At 43.4% G+C, this 17,232-nt stretch overlaps 1 protein-coding gene across 1 annotated transcript in view; it reads left to right on the top strand.

Moving 5' to 3' along the window:
* The window catches only part of LOC139540947 (neurocan core protein-like), a 207,004-nt gene that overhangs the window by 84,806 nt on the left and 104,966 nt on the right, over nucleotides 1-17,232 (top strand). Inside the window, exon 9 of the mRNA XM_071345030.1 lies at nucleotides 6,658-7,860. Within this exon, the coding sequence (XP_071201131.1) occupies nucleotides 6,658-7,860 (1,203 nt within the window). The remainder of the gene's footprint in view (nucleotides 1-6,657; nucleotides 7,861-17,232) is intronic.

Here is a 17,232-nt window from a genome sequence, read left to right as displayed (position 1 = left end):
CCTAGACACCGTCTCTGTGTTACAGATGTTAGAATTTCCAGAATATCAAAACATTACTACCATTTCCTTCTTTGTTTTTCCCAGGGAGAAATTACATTGAATTTATATGCACTTTAAGTGTATGTTAGCACTTGTTCAGAGCCATCCTTCACTAAGCCTGCTTCGAGCAGAGGTGAGAAATGCACTGTAAAGAGGAAAATTAGAGCAGAGAGCGAATCAGGCCAAAGCAATAGCTGATGTGAATAGATACAAATAAGGTCTATCTGGAATCAGGTCGCCGTGTGTGTGTGTGTGTGTGTGTGTGTGTGTGTGTGTGTGTGTGTGTGTGTGTGTGTGTGTGTGTGTGTGTGTGTGTGTGTGTGTGTGTGTGTGTGTGTGTGTGTGTGTGTGTGTGTGTGTGTGTGTGTGTGTGTGTGTGTGTGTGCATCTGTCTCTCTGTGTACATGTCTACGTAGGTGTACGTGTGTGTGTGTTCATGTCTACTTCTGTCTGTTGGCTCAGTGACCAAAACCCCAGTTAATTCCCCATAGAGCTGAGCTAGGTGTGTGGGTCGTAAAGGTCACCATATTGGGATATTCCCCACTTGAGAGCCCTGCGACTTCAAACCACAATCAATAGCTGTGATTCCTCTGCTGTGCAAAGGAGGGACAGACCGGCAACCAAGCAATGTTTTATCATACAGGCCACCACTTACACAACACAGTCACCAGGGCTAAGAATAGAGAGAACGAGCTTGTCGTGCACAGAGGTGTTTAAGTTGGTTCAATAAAGGTAGGGCCCCTTCTATGCCAGGACTCCTTGAAACCAAAAAGCCAACCCCAAGGTGTTAATGTTTTATGCTGAATGAAAATATAGCTTTAGTCTGCATACATTATTCACAGCCTCTTTCCAAGTAATGCAGGGCTGGCTAGGTGCTCAGTGCCGCACTCTTTGCCATCTACGTCTCCCCCATTTAGGACGACCCTGGGTGAATGTAGGCGGTCATTATCAATGGCGTTGATGAGCGGAGGGAAACCGTGAAGGACAAAAAGAAGAGAGTAGAAGAGGAGGCATCAGGAAGGGACTTTTGAAGTTTTGTAGGAAGCTGTTTCAATTGATACATCCCCTTAAAGTGGCATCGCTCGCTTGATATTAACTACGTTATTGAGCGGGCTGTTACTTGCATCTCTGAAATCTTCATCATCGATGCTGCCATTTTTATTATTCTGACTGGCGGGAAGCTAGGGTGGAGAATTGTGAAGAAGCACGTCTCGAGTAAAGTGTCAGGAAAGACATTGCATGTGAATCTTGACACTTGAACCTCAATCCCTGTTTCCCCACATAGCTTTAGCAAAGCATTGTGGGAATAAATAATTTTGGTAAAACATCACATTCCAGATAGATGAGTGTGACATGATTCACACGCCACATCATAACTTTTCCCTGTCATCTTTACTAGACGCCATATCTTACTGCATGTGTGTTAGCGCGTGTGTGCTAGCATGTGTGTGTTAGCATATGTGGTAGTATTACGGATGTCACGCTGCTTGCTTAGCGAGTACAGCTTCCTCCTGATTCGTCTCAAAAAGAGGATTGAACCCAGGACCTCTGCTTTGCTAGCACACATGACCACCCTCCCAAAGCGTGTTACCAGTCACGCCATGTAAAAAGCTAACGCAAGTGGGGACTCTTCAGGCTGAGGAGTAGATTTCACACATCCCCATGTGCTACACTAGCGTGTCTGGGTGTGTGCTAGTGTGTGTGTATGTGAGGCCTTGTGTGAGTCTGTGTGTGTGTGAGTCCGTGTCCGTGTGTGTAAGTCTGTGTGTGTTAATTAGATGCCGTATCTTACAACAGTAGTGCTGAGACTGCATTAATATAATGTGTCCCGGAGAAGGTTTCAACTCTTCTCCCATTATGCTTTGTGACCTGAGGGTTCGACTCCGCTTGTTTACCCCAGAAAGAGACGGATAAACAGCTGATATACAGCACCGCTGTCACTGAAAACCCACAATGGAGCACATAATTGACTTGCCTCGATTTAGTCGTTTGTAGGCAATTTATCACAGTACGATGATGTTTGTTTTGTGTTGACTTATTGTAAGCCAAAACTCACAGCAAACGACAGCAGTGAAATATGACATTCATAATACGGGGCCTAGCATGAAATTATCATAACGCATTCTGTATATAGTATGCTCTTTTTATTTAATATATAAGCCATTAGAATAGATCATCAGACTTGATTAATTAATTGAATCACTCATTATCTCATCAGTATGTGAAGGCAAAGTGGTTAAGTAGCTATTATTCCAATAATTAATTAGATAATAACACAGTCTACATCTCTTATGTAAATGAATCCGCACTCATATAGTACATAGGCGAAGGCAACATGCAGACCTCTGAATAATTTAGTATTTTTCTAATATTTCATTTGTCGACATATTTGTGTATGTTTCTACCCACAGTAATTTGTTGTATTATGTAGTACAACCAGAGCCCCTGCTGTGGTGCTTTGCACCTCAGAGAGCACGCTCTGCTGTTCTGTGTTGAGCTAGACGTAGAAGCTGGGTTTGAGGTACTCTATACCGTACAGTGCCTTCAGACAGTATTCATGCCCCTTCACTTATTCAACATTTTGTTGTGTTACAGTCTGAATTCAAAATGGATTAAATCTTTTTTCTCACCCATCTACACACCATAATGACCAAGTGAAGACATGTTTTTATAAATCTTTGCAAATGTATTGAAAATTAAATACGGAAATATCTCATTTACATAAGTATTCACACCCCTTTGCTATGCCACTCCAAAATTGAGCTCAGGTGCATATAATTTCCTTTGATCATCCTTGAGATGTGCATGCCAGAGCAGAAACTATACCATGAAGTCCAAGGAACTGTCCGTAGATCTCCGAGATAGAATTGTAATGAGGCATATTTGTGCGGAAGGGTATAAAACAATTTCTAGTGTTGAAAGTTTCCAAGAGCACAGTGGTCTCCATTGGGAAATGGATAGAATATGGAACTACCCAGACTCTGCCTAGAGCTGGCCGTCTGACCAAAGTGAGCAACCATGCAAGAAGGACCTTGGTCAGGAGGTGACCAAGAACCCAATGATCACTCTGACAGAACTACAGAGTTCCTTGGCTGAGTCTCTATAGCACTTCACCAATCCGGGCTTTTCACGTGCCTTTTTTGCAAGCTCCATGCGTGCTGTCATGTGCCTTTTTCTCAGGATTAGCTACCACCAGACAGAAGCCACTCCTGAGAAACAGATCAAAAGGCAAAAGAGGATGTTGTCTGATGAGACAAAAACGTTACTCTTTGGCCTGAATGCAAAGCGCTACTGTATATCTGGAGAAAACCAGGCTCAGCTCATCACCCATCTAACACCATCCCTACCGTGAAGCATGGTGGTGGTAGCACCATGCTATGGGGATGCTTTTCAGCGGCAGGGACTGGGAGACTGGTAATGATAGAAGGAACAATGAATGATGCCAAATACAGGCAAATCCTTGATGAGAACCTGCTTCACCCATAGGGGTGAAAATTTACTTTCCAACAGGACAATGGTCCCAATCATACAGCCAAAGCAATGCTGGAATGGCTTCAGAACAAGGAATGTGAAAGTCTTTGAGTGGCACAGCCAAAGCACAGACTTGAATCTCATTGAAAATCTGTGGAAAGACTTGAAGATTGCTGTTCACCACCGCTCCCCATCTAACTCAACAGAGCTTGAGAAAATCTGCAAGGAAGAATGAACAATCAAAATCCCCAAATCCAGATGTGCAAAGCTGGTACAGACATACCCAAGACGACTCAAAGCTGTAATCGCTGCCAAAGGTGCTTATACAAAGTATTGAATCAGGGGTGTGAATGCTTATGTAAATTAAGTATTTAATTTTCAATAAATGTGCAAACAATTCTAAAAACATGTTTTCACTTTGTCATCATGGGGTATTGTGTGTAGATGGGTTTTGAGTGTAGAATCCAGGCTGTAACACAACAAAATATAGAATAAGTCAAGGGATATGAATACTTTCTGAAGGTACTGTAGCTGTCTAATAGGGATGTGCATCTTTACCTTTCAAGATGATTTGATACGTATCTAAATACATGTGCACCGATACGATACAGGAACGTCACGTTTTCGTTAGAAACTATTTGGTGCGATTCGGATTCGGTTCTATGCGCTAACATTTGTTGCATAAACACGTACATTTTCCATTCTATATTAAAATCTGCTTCTGATGGAGCTTATGAGCTGGGCCTCTCTGAGCTGGATCTGTGTGTGTGGTGTATGTGTGTAAAATATGTATGTCTATGGTGTATGTAGGCACCTGGGCTGAACCATAAAGGAGACTAGGCATCTACCACCCCACTATCAGATTAGGTGGGGCAATGTAACCTGTTTTTTGTCCCCTCACTTTTGTTTTGAAATCACCATCACCCACTAATTAACATTTTTGCAGATTTAGTGTTTATCGTTTACAAATTAGCCAATGTTCTCTTCTCCTCTCACTTTGGCCAATGCAGTGCTCCTCGCAAAAGTGATTGCTGTCCTCATTATGAAATTAGCAACTTTACCCTGTATATAGAAAATGAACATATACGCTGAAGTTTTTAAAGCAAAACTACCAAAACTATTGCTGATGCTGATGCTGAACCTGAACAACCAAAATAATATCTATTGTAAACCCCTTTTAGCAGGTATAGCCAGATGAGAGATGTCTCTGATAGCTTACTTTTATTCAGGAAAAACACAAATGTTAACAGCGCATAGATAACAATAACCTAGCAAATTACATAGGATGTCACTCAACTAATACAGCCTAATATCACATAAAGCCATTTTAGCATTTAATTGCTAAAGGTGCAGTGCAGTTGTGCAAGATCAGGAACAGGCCGCCTACCTTGCGTTGGTAACCATGCGAAACCGGGCACAGTGCGCAGTTTGAATAGCCTACTGATATTGGATTGGGTTGTTCAGGCATGCTAAATGACTTGCAGATCAATGACTGTCAACACAGTTACATGCAGTTCAACACTGAAGGGGAGGACGCATCAGTTGTCACAAAAGATGGGAGGTATTTTTGGAAGGTAGAAAGAATTGAATATGAGCAACAACAACAAAAAATGTCACCTGTGATTCATAAAGTTTGAATCTATTTTGTGACTGATGCGTGCTACATTTGGATCGGTTTGGGATCCGCAGACCAATGTACCAGGGACCAATGCATATCTGTGAATCTTTACATCCCTACTGTCTAATACAGTAATACCCTGAAGAGATGCACTACTGAAAAGCAAGCCACACAGTTCATCTGAATAATTCATAGTGTAGATACAGTATGGTGTAGTATATTAACTAGAAGGAGCAAAGCGGTGTGCTTAATCTGAATAAGCAATGGTGTAGATCAGGGTTGGGGTCAATTCCATTTAAATTCCAGCCATTTCAGAAATTAAACCAAATTCCAATTCCATTTGAAATGTTTTCTCATTGAAAAGCATTGAAGATAATTGGAATTGAAATTTCAGTGCACTTGCTGGATTGTCTGGAATTTAAATGGAATTGACCCCAACCCTGGCGTATATATTGTATAGTATAGGAAGTCAATAAAGGATAGTGTTTTTTACACGTTTTTACTGTTTTATACAGGGATTGGTTGACTGTAGCTTGGTTTGGGGTCTAGGAGAGTTTCTAGGAGAGTGTCACGCCCTGGCCTTAGTTATCTTTATTATTTTGGTTAGGTTAGGGTGTGACGAGGGTGGTTTGTGTGTTTTTGTCTCGTCTAGGGTGTTTGTACTGTCTAGGGTTTTTTTGTAGAGTTATGGGGTTGTGTTCATTGTAGGTGTTTATGTAAGTCTATGGTTGCCTAGATTGGTTCTCAATTAGAGGCAGGTGTTCATCGTTGTCTCTGATTGGGAACCATATTTAGGCAGCCATGTTCTTTGGGTATTTTGTGGGTGATTGTTTCCTGTGTCAGTGTTTGTGCCACACGGGACTGTTACGTTTTGATCACGTTTTTGTATTGGTGTTCAGTTTTCTATATTAAAACATGGACACCTACCACGCTGCGTATTGGTCCGATCCTTGTTACACCTCTTCAGACGAGGAAGACAGCCGTGACAGAGAGTATGAAATGTGAAATTGCCTTGGCCAGATTCTCTTAATTTGTGTGCTGGGCCTGATACGCAATGTGTGTCTGCTACTGCGCTTTGTGCTGGAATACAAACAGCTGCACCATTATTTGTACTACGATGGAATAAATGAGAATAAATATTTTCACAGATTTAGCAAGAATTATAGTCAATTGTTGCCGTGAATGAGGGTTTGCCTCCAGCATACAAATGAATAACCATCCTTCCTGGGGATCTACACAACAACCAATCACCATTTAATATCTTATACTTTATTTCTGTTTGCATACGGAAAACCCTGTACACTATGTCACACATCTGGGTATAAAGATATAAGAATGGATAAATAATATAAAAAGGATAATACATAATGAAACTCTCGATTTTAATGATTTAAATATAATGACTGCTGCACTGGAGGCAGCGTGACAGCCGTGTTTTATGATTGCTTATTCAATGCGCATTTAATTAAAATAATACAACCGATTTCCCTCCCACTCTAAGTTAATGATTGTGTGTTGTCCCCCTGCAGGATTCACAGAACTGGGGCCCGGTGGTAGTAGCAAGACTGTGGAGGCTTTCAATGTATCAGGAGGCCCCCACCATGGCACCAGGTATGAGCTGGCTTCATCCCCAGGGGCCCCGGCACCAGCCACAGGCAGCCAGCTGAGATGGGCCCTCAAGGCCATGAAGGGTTCTAAGCTTGTGCCGGAGGGACACATGGCCTACGTGGGGAAGGATTCCACCTGGGAGCCAATGGAGGCCAAAGCAGGGCCCCTGGAGGTCATGACCCTGCCAACCAACCCAGAGAACTACTCTGGTGAGGGGAGGGACCAGGATGAGGACCACAGCATCCCCCGAGACGTCCTAGAAAGAGAGGAGGGGGATAAAGAGACAGAGACGGAGGGAAGCGGGAGAGGAGTGAACGACTTACCAAGAGGCTTTGGATCTAACGGTAACCCCAATCCAGCCAGCGGTGCCAGCAGCAGCACAATGCCTCCTGTGTCTGGACTGAAACCCACCCAGACCCAAACACAGAGCCAGACAGTAGCAGAACACACCACTATCTCCCAGTGGCAGCTGGTGGACCAGCCCACCACCTCACCTGCAGCTGCTGCTTCTGCTGCAGGCTCCAGCCAGGGCCCGGGGGGAACCGTTGAGGAGGCCAGGGGAGAGATTGTCTATGTCCGACGCCCCACTGAGAAACTGCTTCCAGCCACCTCCAGTAAGAAAGGTGACTTCTCCCCTGTGATCAGGAAGCAGAACCTGAACACAACCAGAGTGACTGAGAGACAACGCAGCCCAGATGAGGCCACCACACCTGGGGTTACCTCTAGACCTGCAGCCCCTATGGAGCCCCTGACCACCATCAAAACTGCCATAGCAGACACCCAGAAAACAGATTCCACCAGGGAGCCTCCTATCTCCATCGTATGGGTTCCGGTGGAGAGAGAGAAGACAATCAGTACCACACCTCTGACCAGAGATGGACCACAAACGGCCACAGCTTCCACTCAGTTGACCACGCCAGTGTCCATTCTGAAGAGCAGCGATCGTGAGGCCGAGTCCAGGTTGGCCGTTTCAGAGTCGTTCGTGGTGGGAAAAGGGTGGAAGCCTTTGGGAGGGAGGAACCCCAAATCTAAGGAGGACAAATCCCCTATGACCACAGAGAAAACAGAGAAGAACCCCTTTGGTGTCTTTGTGCCCACCTGGGGCTATGACCTCAACCCTTCAGGTAGGTTCTCTTTTGTCTATATTACCATCAACATTATCAGCCTTTATGTAATCATGCTGTATAATTATAAAATCTATTCCTCATCATAATATGCTGCTAATCCGTAGGAGGGGATCTGATGCCCCACGATCGATTGCATGATGTTGCCGATGCTCTCTCTCTCTCTCTCTCTCTCTCTCTCTCTCTCTCTCTCTCTCTCTCTCTCTCTCTCTCTCTCTCTCTCTCTCTCTCTCTCTCTCTCTCTCTCTCTCTCTCTCTCTCTCTTTGCCTTGTCTCTCAGATCGTTCACAGCTTTGTGGAAGTTACCTGTGGTGCTGATGTTTAGGCCGAGGTATGTATAGTTTTTTGTGTGCTCTAGGGCAACGGTGTCTAGATGGAATTTGTGGTCCTGGTGACTGGACCTTTTTTGGAACACCATTATTTTGGTCTTACTGAGATTTACTGTCAGGGCCCAGGTCTGACAGAATCTGTGCAGAAGATCTAGGTGCTGCTGTAGGCCCTCCTTGGTTGGTGACAGAAGCACCAGATCATCAGCAAACAGTAGACATTTGACTTCGGATTCTAGTAGGGTGAGACCGGGTGCTGCAGACTGTTCTAGTGCCCGCGCCAATTCGTTGATATATATGTTGAAGAGGGTGGGGCTTAAGCTGCATCCCTGTCTCACCCCACGACCCTGTGTGAAGAAATGTGTGTGTTTTTTGCCAATTTTAACCGCACACTTGTTGTTTGTGTACATGGATTTTATAATGTCGTATGTTTTACCCCCAACACCACTTTCCATCAATTTGTATAGCAGACCCTCATGCCAAATTGAGTCGAAGGCTTTTTTGAAATCAACAAAGCATGAGAAGACTTTGCCTTTGTTTTGGTTTGTTTGGTTGTCAATTAGGGTGTGTAGGGTGAATACATGGTCTGTTGTACGGTAATTTGGTAAAAAGCCAATTTGACATTTGCTCAGTACATTGTTTTCATTGAGGAAATGTACGAGTCTGCTGTTAATGATAATGCAGAGTATTTTCCCAAGGTTACTGTTGACGCATATTCCACGGTAGTTATTGGGGTCAAATTTGTCTCCACTTTTGTGGATTGGGGTGATCAGTCCTTGGTTCCAAATATTGGGGAAGATGCCAGAGCTAAGGACGATGTTAAAGAGTTTTAGTATAGCCAATTGGAATTTGTTGTCTGTATATTTGATCATCATCTCTCTCTCTCTCTCTCTCTCTCTCTCTCTCTCTCTCTCTCTCTCTCTCTCTCTCTCTCTATCTATGTATGTTGGGCATCAGAGAGTGCTGCTGTAAACAAAGAGGGGCTGTGAACTGGTTGAATAGAAACAGCCTTAGTGTAGTAATTAGAGGGTCAGGGTTAGTGCAATTAGGCAGGCTGTGAGAGGCTGAGCTCTTAGGCCCCGGCAAATCAATGTTGACGGAAGCTAGAAGATGCGAGCTGTAATTGACTCTTCCCCCCGTCTCTCGCCGAGCGAGGCCCTTGCCCATGTTCAGAAGGATACAGCATGTATAGACTTGTAAACATTGAGTCACCCTGATGGGAATGGGGTTTAATTTTTTACTCCGCAATGAAGGCAGGAAGGGAAGGTAACATCCTTGTTTGAAGAGTTTTTTTCTCTTGGCCTCGTTTGAAATCCACACAGTAGGGCTGACTTCCTGCTTAGAAAGTTCTAGTGAAATATTTAAATACCTATTTCAGTGCAAAGTTCATGTCCGTGAAAGGAACACTGATGTCCTATGTAGAATAAATGACTATGAATGAATAATGCAGCATAGCACATCTGGTAGCTGCATATCTTGGAATGCATGCCTCAAATCACTGTACGGCTTCGTTTCCTACATCCAACCACATCCAGCTGGATTGAGTGAGTGAGCAGGTAAATAAAAGGGTAGATCATGGCCCAGGGTGAGGGGAGAGAGAGGGATGAGAGTAGGAGGAGGAGGAGGAGGAGGAGGAGGAGGAGGAGGGGCAGTGTTTGTCCTCTCTTACTGCTGCAGGTGGAAGTTCATAAGCCCCTTTAATCAATGATCAGCTACTGCAGTAACACTGTCCCCCGAGCCCCACAACACAGCCCAGATCTGTCCTGGAAAAATAGCCTCGCTCTCTCTTTCTATCGCTACCTCTCTCTCTCAATTTCAATTTCAATTTAAGGGCTTTATTGGCATGGGAAACATATGTTTACATTGCCAAAGCAAGTGAAATAGATAATAAACAAAGAGAAAATGTACAGGTAACACTGTCTCTCTCTCTCTCTCTCTCTCGCTCTTGCTCTCTCCTTTTTGTTGTCTCTCTCTGCCTTCTTCTCTCGCCACTCTCCTTTTTGTGGTCTCTCACCCACCCCCTTCACTCTCTCTCTCTCTTTCTCTCTCTAGCTATCTCATCATGATATGAGTATAGGGTATTGTTGTAATGTGCTGGTCTCAGCCCCCTCCCCTTTAACAGAGGGTTGTCTTTAATGGAAGCTTCTCTAATGTAAAACATGTAACGTGTGGTATTCCGTAAGGGAGCTGTTTTGGCCCTTTACTGTCTTCTATTTTTACGAAATCTACCTATAGCCTTAAAGCCTGTGTGTATAGGTACGCTGATAATTCAACATTATACATGTCAGCAACCACAGCTAGTGAAATCCCTAAACAAAGGGTTGCAGTCAGTTTTAGAATGGGTGGCTAGTAATAAACCAGTGCTGAACATAATATAATGTAATTTTAGACGTTATCTCAAACTTAAAGCATTGTATTTGGTACTGGTACAACTCATTCCCTAATATCTAGACCTCAGCTGAATCTGGTGAATTAATGATGTGGCTGTTGAGCAAATTGAGGAGAATAAACTTCTTGGTGTCACCTTAGACTGTAAATTGTCATGGTCAAGGCATATTGATTCAATTGTTGTAAAGCTAAAGAGTGGTCTGTCTGTGATAAACACCACCGTTGACCAAACAAGTCCTGCAGGCTCTAGTTTGATCTAATCTTGACTATTGCCCGGTGATATGGTCAAGTGCAGCTGCAAGGACATATAAAAGCTGCATCTTGCCCAGAACACAGCAGCACATTCTGTCCTTCAATGTACACTGAGGTTTAATGTCAACAGTATGCATGTTTATTTAACTAGGCAAGTCAGTTAAGAACAAATTCTTATTTACAATGGCTGCCAAGGAACAGAACGACAGATTTTTATCTTGTTGACCCAGGGATTCGATCTAGCAACCTTATGGTTACTGGCCCAATGCTCTAACCACTAGGCTACCTGTCACCCCGCATGTCAGTCTCTCTTGGCTCAAAGCAGAGGAGAGATTGACTGCATCAGTTCTTGTTTTTGTGAGAAATATTAATGTGTTGAAAATTCCAAATTGTCTGTATAATCATCTTGCATACAGCTCTGACAGACCTAGTTACCCCACCGGACATGCCACCAGGGGTATCTTCACAGTCCTCAAATCCAGAACGAATTTAAGGCAACGCACAGTATTATATAGAGAAATTATGACATGGAACTCCATCCTATCTCAAATGACTCAAGCAAACAGCAAAATTTGCTTTAAAAAAAACATGAATAAAACATCTCACAGCTTCACCCCTATCTGACCAAATTAACTCATTGGCATATGTATATGTATGTGTGTAACTGTTCGTAGATCGTTGTTTTTGGTTCTATTGTTCTTATTTTAAATGTGTGTTGTTCAGGCCTTGAGCTGTTCTTGTCTATTGATGTTCTGTATTATCTCATGTTTTGTGTGCTTCAACAACAGCTATTGGGGATCCTAATTTTTATTGTATTTTCTTTTTTTTAAACTTATTTTACCAGGTAAGTTGACTGAGAACACATTCTCATTTAAAGCAACAACCTGGGGAATAGTTACAGAGGAGAGGAGGGGGATGAATGAGCCAATTGTAAGCTGGGGATGAATAGGTGACCATGATGGTACGAGAGCCAGATTGGGAATTTAGCCAGGACACCGGGGTTAACACCCCTACTCTTATGATACGTGCCATGGGATCTTTTAGTGACCACAGAGAGTCAAGACACCCGTTTAACGTCCCATCTGAAAGACTGCACCCTACAGAGGGCAATGTCCCCAATCATTGCCCTGCGGCATTGGGATATTTTTTTAGACCAGAAGAAAGGGTGCATACTACTGCCTCCTACTGGCCCTCCAACACCACTTCCACTAATACAATACTAATACTAACTATCCATGTATAACATGGGGATAAGACCAGCAAGGCTCTATTTCAACCCATGCTCCACTTCCCTACCTCACATGCCCTCCAGCTAAACACATACAGATACAGATGGACCCACATACACCCGGCTCCCGATGGGATAAATATGCATAATCACACATGTGTAGTCCATGAGTGCCAGACACCACACACACACACGCACACGCACCCACACACTGAAATCAGGACAGGTGAATACGCCAGAGAAGGCATTTTTCTTGCGCTATGTATGCCTAATGTAAACATGCATACATTTAATTGAAAACCCTTTAATTCTCTAGAGTCTAAGATGTTGGGGGATTTGATTTTGAATTGTAGAACTCTTTTAGGTATTAAAAAAAATATATATAAGTATTTGATAAAGTATTGAATTTGGCCTTTAGTACCAAATCCCATAGAAGCAAATTGAATAACACATTCATAAATGGCAAAAAAGGAATATGGTTTTGAAGTGTCTATCCTATACCATTCTGATGCTACAGCTGTTTTCGTGAGAAGACTGATTTTTCGGGATGTGTCATGGTCTGACAAACATCGCTGTAACTCGGCCACCTTCCACCGCAGATGTCTTTAACTTAAACTGACATATTTTGATGGGGATTTTTTAATTATGTTACTTATATTGATGTACCGGTGCGTCAATAGACTCTAACATGCTGACCACACCGCTCGCGTTGCATACGTGAGCGTTGCAAAATAAATGTACACATACATGTTATCCAATCATTGCACTCACACTGCTTGCGCGTGTCAACAAGCATCTGGTTTGCCAGGCACTAAAATAGAACTTGGTTCTATTTGTGATGCTTGATGCGCTGCAAGTCCCGCCTCTCCCATCCCCTCATTGGTTTTTAGGAGCATATACCCACGTGCCATCTCATTGGTTTTTAGGAGCATATACCCACGTGCCATCTCCTCATTGGTTTTTAGGAGCATATACCCACGTGCCATCTCCTCATTGGTTTTTAGGAACATATACCCACGTAGGTGATTAAAAGATGAACTGAGATCCACACTCCAGTCTAGTCGGGAGTGGTAATGCACCTTAAAGTTGGTTGCCAACCACCATATAAAGTCCAAAGAAGAAGAAGAAGCAGGAAGGAGGAGAGATTACTAGAAACAAACTTGTTTTTCCCTTTTATCTGTGGATTCATTGTCGGAGTAGAGGACCTTGTGCATTTCAGGTAAAATAACAACCCAATGTTTATATCCAAGGACAAATTAGCTAGCAACAGCAAGCTAGCTAGCTAAATTGCCATGAATGTTTCATGCTTTTTGACCTGTCCCCAAATTAATATAGTTGGTTCAGAGTTTGTTTTGATATGTCAACCTGATCGTGTCTGATCGTGTCTGGTGTGTCCTGATTGTGTCTGATATTGGGGGATTAAATCAACATGCACGCGATGGCGCACACGCGCAAGGGGTCGAGTCAGCATGTAAGGGGTTAATTACGCTTCCTCATTTGCATAATGTACAATCTAAAGCAAATTTACTCAGTGACATTATGACAGAGTATCTGGAAATGGAGGTGGAACTATATTGTTTTATATTCAAGTATACTGCAAATGGGTTGTAAAAGTCCTCTGCCATATATCCACCTCCTAGTTTACGATCTGCTTCATACTTCACAAGGTAACCCTGCAGGAAATTTACACAGAGACTCCCAACTTGGCATTCGTGTGCAGAGAGTTATAGAGCAGAAGGAGAAGGAGGTTTACAGTGTGCAGCCTGTCTTTCGGACCCTTAAATTACCAAGACCAATCTGAGACTCTGTCTGAGAGGTGGCAAACAGGAAATAGGAATTATGGCCTCCTTGGCTAAAGCTTTGCCAAGGCTCTTAGATGGATCAGACCCACCGCACATTAATAACCAAGAAGCCCTGAATTGGAGTGTTAAATTTGGGTTGGAGAAAACAGCTTGGCATACTGTATGGCCCCTGTTTGCGGATAGTGTCGATATGGATGCTCAGTTTGTCTCCAGCCTTCGTACGAGACCTTGATACTGTGGTGTCTGTCTGGCTCTGTGAAAGGCTGTGCTGTACCCATAGACCTAAGAATATTGATTTTCTTTGTCCTGTTTCTGTCAGGGTGCCTCTTCCAGTTCCTTCAGGTTTATGTACACTGCATGACTTCTCGTCGAACATCTCATACCAAAATCATGGGCATTAATATGGAGTTGGTCCGCTATAACAGCCTCCACTCTTCTGGGAATGCTTTCCACTAGATGTTGGAAAATTGCTGTAGGTACTTTCTTCCATTCAGCCACAAGAGCATTAGTGAGGTTGGGCGCTGATGTTGGGCGATTAGGCCTGGTTCGCAGTCAGCGTTCCAATTCATTCCAAAGGTGTTCGATGGGGTTGAGGTCAGGGCTCTATGCAGGCCAGTCAAGTTCTTCCACATAGATCTCGACAAACCATTTCTGTATGGAACTCGCTTTGTGTATGGGGGCATTGTCATGCTGAAACAGTGATTGCTCTTTAGCAGTCTGATGGCCTTGAGATAGAAGCTGTTTTGCCACAAAGAAAGTACATAATCGTCTAGAATGTCATTGTATACTGTAGCGTTAAGACTTCCCTTCACTGGAACTAAGGGGTCTAGCCCGAACCATTAAAAGCAGCCCCAGACCATTAGTTCTCCTCCACCAAACTTTAAAGTTGGCACTATATGGGGTTGATGGGGTTTAGCCCTGACCTCAACCCCATCCCGGCTGTATCACAACCAGTCGTGATCAGGAGTCCCATAGGGCGGCGCACAATTGGCCCTGCGTCGCCCGGGTTAGGGGAAGGTTTGGCCGGGGTATGCTGTCATTGTAAATAAGAATTTGTCTTTAACTGACTTGCCTAGTTAAATAAAGATTAAATAAAAAATACAACTATGCATTTGGGCAGGTAGCGTTCTCCTGGCAGCCGCCAAACCCAGATTCGTCCGTCGGACTGCCAGATGGTGAAACGTGATACATCACTCCAGAGAATGCATTTCCACTGCTCCAGAGTCCAATAGCAGTGAGCTTTACACCACTCCAGCCGGCGCTTAGCGTTGCGCATGGTGATCTTAGGCTTGTGTGTGGCTGCTCGGCCATGGAAACCGATTTCATGAAGCTCCCGATGAACAGTTCTTGTGCTGACATTGCTACCAGCGGCAGTTTGGAACTCGGTAGTGAGCGTTGCAAGGGGTGTCCACATACTTATATATATATATAGTGTATTTTATTACTCCTCTGGTAATTGTTACGTCTCCCTTCGTAATAATGTTTAGAGAGCCTCCTTGGCCCTTGGTGTTGAGGCGCGCCACAATCAATGGCCCACTCTGGCCCCCAAGGCCCTTAGCTAACCTCAGCAAGAATCCCTATACTCATCACCAATATAAACACAGCTTCGCCACAAATCCTCTAACATTCCCTCATTCCCTCATTTCTCCTCTCCATCTTTCCCTCCAGTCCTCTTTTCCATGCCTTAATACGTCCATTTTCCATATCAAACGTTCATGCTCGATATAATCCCATTCGCCGGGTGCTTATTTAATGAATGGGGATTTGCTAAAGCGGCACCTTGGGGAAACTGTACTCCATGGTGGAGGAGAAGATAAAGAGGGTTACGCTAACTGTGCAGAGCATTGGCTTTCTGTGTTCCGGTAACAAGGCGAAACAAAGGAAGGAACCAAAGTGTTGAGAATGAGCAGACTAGTGAGTATCTCTTGGGGTTATGTAGACACTACCGCCTCACTAATACACAACTGTGCTCTTCCCGGTTCAGGATCCCACTGGTTTTCCTTATGTGGCTTTATATAGAGAAGTCCCATAGATAATCCTGTCTTATTTTAGGACATCCTATTGAAGGAATAGTATCCAAATCATTCTTTAAGCGTATTGTAGGAAGGCTTCCTCTCCACTGTGTAAGCACTGAAGCTCCATCCATAGTGTTGATGTATCTGTACTGTTTCTCTGAGAGAGATGGTCCCTTGGTGGACCAACTTCAAGTGCTACTCACAGAAAGGTCATACAACATTATGATGCAAAGGACTGCGAGGGCAACACCATGTGGCAACACTTCTTGTGTGAGTACCATCTTTGCACTATATGCACATTTATAACACTTTACATCACAGGTGTCAAACTCATTCCACAGAGGGCCGAGGTTCAGCTGGTTTTCGCTCCTCCCTTGTACTTGATTGATGACTTAAGGTCACTGAGTAGTAAGGAACTCCCCACACCTGGTTGTCTAGGACTTAATTGAAAAGCAAAAGCAAAAACCTGCAGACACTAGGCCCTACTACATGGAATGAGTTTGACACCCCTGCTTTAGATGCAATGCTTGATACATAATAATCACACACAGATTTTATTACGCATAATAAAAACCATTACGAAGAGGGTATTCATAAGAAGTGTCACCAATATTGCTTTTGTGAGATTAGATGGTTTTTATTCCATTTTGAAACAAAAACTCTCAATGAAACCGACTTAAAGGGCTGTGATAGTATCACAGTTTTTGTCAGGAAAAAAACAACACTATTTTCCTTAACTTCAACAATAGACCATTGGCAGAATCTGTAACAACTATATTTTGCTGGATGTACAGCCAAGTTCCAATTATAAATAGTGAATGACTGAATCCCTGTGCTGTTCTGGAGAGGGGAAATAGTATAATAATCTTTTACAAATATAATGGAGCTTTTCCTTGGAGCCTCCTGAAAGCACACTGTGAGACATTGTGAGACATTCTGTACAGTACTGTAGTTCAACTGAGAGAACAAGAATAGTGAACGGCTGCTTCTCAGATCCTCGTTTCCCTGTATGCTGCTGCATATAGTGCATCAAAGCTGGAACCGAGAGATTGAGAAACAGCTTCTATCTCAAGGCCATCAGACTGCTAAACAGCAATCTCTAACTCAGAGAGGCTGCTGCCTACATTGAGACCCAATCACTGGACACTTTAATAAATGGATCACTAGTCACTTTAAACAATGCCACTCTAAATAATGCCACTTTAATAATGTCTACATATCTTACATTACTCATATCACATGTATATACTGTATTTTATACCATCTACTGCACCTTGCCTATGCAGCTCGGCCATCGCTCATCCATATACTTACAGTCGTATGAAAAAGTTTGGGCACCCCTGACAATTTCCATGATTTCC

This window comes from Salvelinus alpinus, chromosome 16 (assembly GCF_045679555.1).
Source record: "Salvelinus alpinus chromosome 16, SLU_Salpinus.1, whole genome shotgun sequence".
Lineage (NCBI taxonomy): Eukaryota > Metazoa > Chordata > Actinopteri > Salmoniformes > Salmonidae > Salvelinus > Salvelinus alpinus.
This window is presented reverse-complemented; position numbering and strand designations above follow the sequence as displayed.